The sequence below is a fragment of the Podarcis melisellensis genome (assembly GCF_964234715.1).
Source record: "Podarcis melisellensis genome assembly, chromosome: 5".
Lineage (NCBI taxonomy): Eukaryota > Metazoa > Chordata > Lepidosauria > Squamata > Lacertidae > Podarcis > Podarcis melisellensis.
The window spans coordinates 58,639,193-58,645,192 of NC_138537.1; the positions used below are offsets into that span (position 1 = coordinate 58,639,193).

At 39.7% G+C, this 6,000-nt stretch overlaps 1 protein-coding gene across 4 annotated transcripts in view; it reads left to right on the plus strand.

The window, feature by feature from the left end:
* MGMT (O-6-methylguanine-DNA methyltransferase) overlaps nt 1-1,933 on the plus strand; it is a 169,687-nt gene extending 167,754 nt beyond the window's left edge. For all 4 annotated transcript variants that reach the window (XM_081912865.1, XM_081912864.1, XM_081912866.1 and 1 more), the window contains one exon: nt 1,073-1,933. In XM_081912865.1, the coding sequence (XP_081768991.1) occupies nt 1,073-1,204 (132 nt within the window). In that variant the 3' untranslated portion in view covers nt 1,205-1,933. The remainder of the gene's footprint in view (nt 1-1,072) is intronic.
* The last annotated feature ends 4,067 nt before the right edge of the window (nt 1,934-6,000 follow it).

The following is a 6,000-nucleotide window of genomic DNA, read 5'->3' on the forward strand; positions in this document are numbered from 1 at the left end:
TCCTGCCCACCTAGCAGTTCGAAAGCACCCTTAAGTGCAAGTAGATAAATAGGTACTGCTTTCTAGCGGGAAGGTAAACGGCGTTTCCGTGTGCTGCGCTGGTGCAGGCTCACCAGAGCAGCTTCGTCACGCTGGCCACGTGACCCGGAAGTGTCCTCGGACAGCGCTGGCCCCCGGCCTCTTAAGCGAGATGGGCGCGCAACCCCAGAGTCGGTCACGACTGGCCTGCACGGGCAGGGCTACCTTTACCTTTACCTTTAAGTCTTGGAGAAGACCTTCCAAGGCTGAAAGTGTCATGGCCGTTTTGTCTCTCCTAGCTGAGTTTGTCTAATTGCCTTTTTAATTCACTGGCCATAATATATTGTGGCAGAGTGTTCCATATTTTTACGCAGCATGTGAAGTGGTTTCTTTTGCCTGCCCAAAATATGCCGCCAATCCGTTTAATTGGATGACCTCAAGTTCTAGTACTGTGGAACAAGAAAGGGGGAGGAATCCTCTATCCACTTTCCCCACAGTATGTGTTACCTCTGCCACCCCCTATCTTTTTTCTAAACACACAAACCCCAGACCACTCTGTCTTTCCTCATAAGGAGGGTGCTCCAAATAATTAACGATTTTGGTTGCTGTTTCCTGCATCTTTTCCGGCTCTTTGATTTGATTTGACTTTTAAAGTGAGGCAGCTCCATGTTCTCTTGTAGTTGCGACAATGGGCAGTTATTGGACTTCCACTGAAGTGAATGTGCAATTCTTAAAACATACAGGATCGCTCTCATGCGCAAGAAATCTCTGGACTCTTGACTATTTCCTCTCTCTGCCTGAGTGACAAAAGGAACACACACACACACACACACACACACACACATGCATTGCTTGGTACCCATGAATGCTTTTCCCTGTTTGCTCCATCAGTAAGTCTAACCTCACTGACCCGCAAGTGGGCATTGCGGGATAAAATTTATGCAAAGAAGAGGATAATAATAGTTGACCACAGGAAGGGCATTTTCAAATGGGAAGGGTGAAAAAATATTTCAGGAGCATCATTTTTCTTTGTGTATTTGTATGTCTTTTTCAGGTCCCTATTATAATACCGTGCCACAGAGTGATTTGCAGCAGTGGACAGACTGGCAACTACACAGGAGGAAGTCATCTGAAAGAGTGGCTTTTGTCACATGAGAAGCTTCAGAAGGAAAAGTTAGCATATTGATGCAGTTCAGGCACAGCTGTTATTCAGCCAAAACACATAACCAAAGATACTTGGCTTATAACAAGCTTTCAGAACACACAGTAGAATTCAGGAAAATGGTAAATATTTGAGTGACATATAAATATAATACAACATCCGAAGCGAAATGTGTGGTGGCACTACTATATTAAAAAAGCTGAATATGTCCTAAGGGATACAGCTTGTATGGCCTTTCTTGTTTTTACATTTTACAGCAGAATGAGTACAGCGGACTGTGCCTGTTGTGCATGTATTTTGTTCCCATCTCTAGTGCTGTTTTGTTCTATTTTTAATGTCCATTAAAGCAAGGATAAGGGAGTGGGAGGGGCATGGCAAATGTTAGATGCAACTGCCCCTCTAAGGAAGCATCTGGCTCGCAGAGGGGACAGCCGGGAATCCACAGCCTTCGCGTGTATTCGGAGAGCCAAATTAAATGCATAAGCTTCAACACACACCTCCCCCTGTTCCTGCCTGGATTTGTATTTGTCCAAATTGAAAAGCTTGTACCTCTGCCAGGCTTGGTGCCCAAGATTCTCCTGTTTTCTTTGATGTTTGAACTGTTGAAATGATGTTTTACGTAAACAGTTGTTAATGAAACGCACTGAAAACCCATTCAAAAGGAAACGGCTATTGAATTGCCTATTCACAGCTTTTCTTTTCAGATCATTGTAGATGGCTTAAAAAGATATGAATAAAAATATTTTGTCTCCATTAGCATTGCTTGATGTCGGCAGAAAAAACAGATGCTGGAAAGCAGTTTAATGACAAAACAAATATTTTTATAAAAATTATGCTGCTGTTTTAGTTACCTTTTGCCATAATTTAGAAGTATATTTTTTAAAAAAATATTTCTGATCAACAACGCTTCTGGTTTTTTCTTAGCATTTGCTTTTTTAAAAATTTTCACATAGGTTGTTCAGTACTCGGGATTATAAAAAGCAAGAGCTATGCATTATATTAAACATAGAATGCTATCCAGAAAAAATATAGTCAGCCAAAGGACACTGAAACTAAACTTTCTGGTTATTTAAAAAGAACTCAATGTAAGTAAAATATTACAAACCACCAGAAACTCAAATTTTCATTGAGGGAATCATAAATAGTAACACAGTAATACTGATTTTTATATTTTTATCACATTCTTATATATATGTTGCTTTAGAAGGCTGATCGCTGACAAAAATTATTGTGTTAGGTTATTCCATTAATGTTGTGTTACTGAGATGTTAGAATTACTTTATTAAAACCTGTTATGCATGTACAAGTTGTCTATGTATACAAATATAATACAGTATATGATATACGGAGAAAATAAACTATACCCTACTGTACAATATAAGGCTGTATTTTATCAAGGGTTTCTGGTGGCAATATAAACCATGAAAGGAAGGCTCAAGTGGTTTGTACATGTCAGCAAGAGCCCAAGATAAAAATATAGCCTTATAATATGTATAGTTGGAGTGTATTCTTTTTTCCTCTCCATATGTGAATACCAACCAAAGGAAATCACAAACTTTCACCTTTCTTGCAGATATTTCTATTCCAGGTATTTCTTTCTAATAGACAGTTACTTGCCCATCTCAAAAAATAATTCATTCATCCCGTGAAGAATGTACCACTGTTTACTACTGCTGCTATTTAGCATACGTTTAGTTTCAGCTGTATGCTGGGGACATGGAAGGTATAAATAGAGGTGTTCAGGGAATAACAGAATCAAACTGTAAAGCATTTTTAGACTAGATTACCAGACTCCAGTTTTACATTCAGAGCATTTCAGTCAGTCAGGGGGAAAAAAACTTTATGTGAGGCCTTTTCCGTGAATGTCCTCAGAGTACTTCAACTAATGGGAATCCCAGTGGAATAATTAGGTCTCCCTCTGGCTTGCATGCATTGTGTGTCAGAATCAAAAAACCCGACCATCCTCTGACAGATTGATGATATCTTTGCAATATCAGGTGTTTCCTATGGTCTATGCGATTTTAAAACCGAGGGTCAGGTTTTCGTACGCCGCTCATGTATACATTTTTACATTTCCCTAACATAGCAGCTTATCTAGTATAACATTCTGCTGTGGAAAATACAGCTGCTTTGTGGAGAGAGTGAGCCTTACCTGATGTGCACACAGTATGTAGAAGTAACATGTTCTGTTACAATTTTGTCTGGCACAGCAAAAGCATTGCTCAGGAAACCATTTTTCTCTTTGAAGAGGGGTGGGGGGAGTGGAAGTCAATTTAGACACAAAACAATAGCCCGAAAGTATGGGGGGGAAAGCATTTCTGGAAAATGACAGAAATTCATTCGCCGCAAAAGGCAGAGATTTTGCCGTCTGACTAACATATTTTCATGAGCTGGCATCTCCTGTGTTTATTTTTGTGTGTTGTAGGCCAAGCTGCTTATTCTTTTGTCGGCTTATGTTTCCAACAGAGGGCACTATAACTCAGAAGAATTTAGATTCGTGTGTTTTACAATGTGTTTAGGAGATGCTCATTCACTACTTTTTTCCCCTGCTGTTTAAGAATGAATTTGAAAATGAACAGCCAAGCTGAAATCTCTGAGCTGCCTTATTTGCCGTGCTTCAGACTGTCTGCCTCAGGAATTAGCTGTCTAGAAGTATTACAGGCCTGCAATCTTCATCCCATGTACGTATTGTGAAAGGTGCTGTAGTTACATAGTAAGATGAAGAATGGCCTTCCTTTTGCCAGTGATTTCCGAGATTGCTAATGATGCCCAAACTACAACCTGGCGTGACCACTAATGAAGAGGGCTGTGATAGTAGAACCTCTAGGGGGTTCTCATAGAAAAAGAAATGAGTCCATGCTGCTGCTTATGTGTGATCTTAGCATTCTTTCTACGTGCTGATAATGCTCGTGCCCTTGTATGATGTCTTAATAAGTGCGTAGTAGCCTTAATTTGGCGTGACTGCTCCTCACCCTAACGAAATACTTAGCAGAACACAACCAAGAATTTAGCAGGCGACAAAATGGCATTTAATGCACCTTCGTTATCTTTGGCCGTGCAAGGGACCTGAACTGAGCACATAACAGCCTCGTACACCACTGTGCTGTAATAGTAGCAACACAACCAGAACAGAAACACTGGCATTATTTCCGGCCTCCCCCTGTAGTGTGTTTGCTGGTATAAAACCCGTTGTTTGTCTCTGAGGGTTTTCTCTGTCCTGTCATAAGTCTTGATATATACCCTGAGGTTTCCTACTGAGGAAAGCAGTGATGGCAGCATGGTTCAAGCTGGCATTGTCTTATGTGGCTTTAACTACAACTCCAAGAAGAAACCTAGCAAGGAAACACAGTCACTTGGAATAGTCATGTGCTATGTGCTACGACCCTCAAGCCTAGTTAGAGGGTCACAGCACAGTTTATGAAAATACATATGTAAACTTGGTTGTATTTTAAAAAAATAATAATACCCCCAAAATGAATTAAAGAAAACTCTGGAAACAAGAGAGCTATGTTCCTTTTACTTGGAATTGGGTTCCACTGACCTATCAAGTTTCCTTCCATTCAGCCTTGCAGTGCTTTGAACTGCTGACATTGAGACACTGTGCAGCCAGGCACGACAGCTGGCTCGGCAGCATCTAATACCAACACATGCTGTTTTAGCCCATTTCCAGAGACTAAGATAATGAAAGATTCAAAAATAATATTTGTTTTGGTGGAACTACATTTATAATGAAATAGATGCCCTTGACCAAGGAAGAAGCTGGATTTTGCAATGGGTCATTTACCCACTTCCCTCTGTTCAACTCATAGAAAACGTGTGTCACATAAAAAGTAAACCATGTGGAAATGTGTGGGTTTTTTGGCCAAGAATATAGTCGCCCTGTATCAAACTGCCCTGCAGGGTTGTTGAGGAGACAAAAGATGTCTCTGGGCTAATATTTTACATGATAGTTTTTTTTTTTGCATGTCCGACCAAAGGAATTTGCAAGTCAGAATTTGCCTCAAAATTCATGCAATCGGCATCTGTCCCAGGGCTCATGATGCACTGAAATGTGCATGGCGCATTAACCTTGCTGAATCTAAGCAGGTGAAACCACCTGGCAGCCCATTGAGCACTGCCCTCAGCTACACAATGGAAGAAAAGTCAGATATAAACATGGTATGTATCTCTGTTCAAACTTTCAGCCAATTATACTTGCGAAAGCACTTTTTGGATTTAGACCCAGATCTTGCTTTCTCTTTCTGTTTTATATTAAGTAGCTTGGTGTCAGATGTGGAGCAACTCAGAATATGACCCATAGTATTTCTATTTAACTCAAGCAAGTGGAGGGTGAGATACCTAATTTTAATCCCCTTTTCACTTCTGTTTGATATAACCTTTTAATTTGCCTAGGTAAGAGTCATGCAGTTCTCCAAGCAATATTATTACTGTCAATATGATAAAGTTATAGACATACTAAAAAATGAAGAGTACATTCAAACTACGTTTCCCTATAAATATCATGGATCATTACTTTTCATAGTGTTTTTTCCACAACGTTTTGACAAATGCTAACTTGCCATAATTTTAGATTGTGCCAGATGTAATACTCATTTGTGTTTTTAATATTTATTCCTGATTTTTACTTTCCAGGTACATACTGTTAAAGGGAATAATTTGGGGGCTTGTTCCCAACCTTTACTATAAGAGTAAAACCCATTAAAAAGAGATTGCTTGAAGTACAGAAATACAAAGGGAGGCCTATAAGATTTATGTACTATTTCATGAATAATCGCACCGTAAAAATCTTACAGGAATGTAAAAATCCTTGAATTACAATC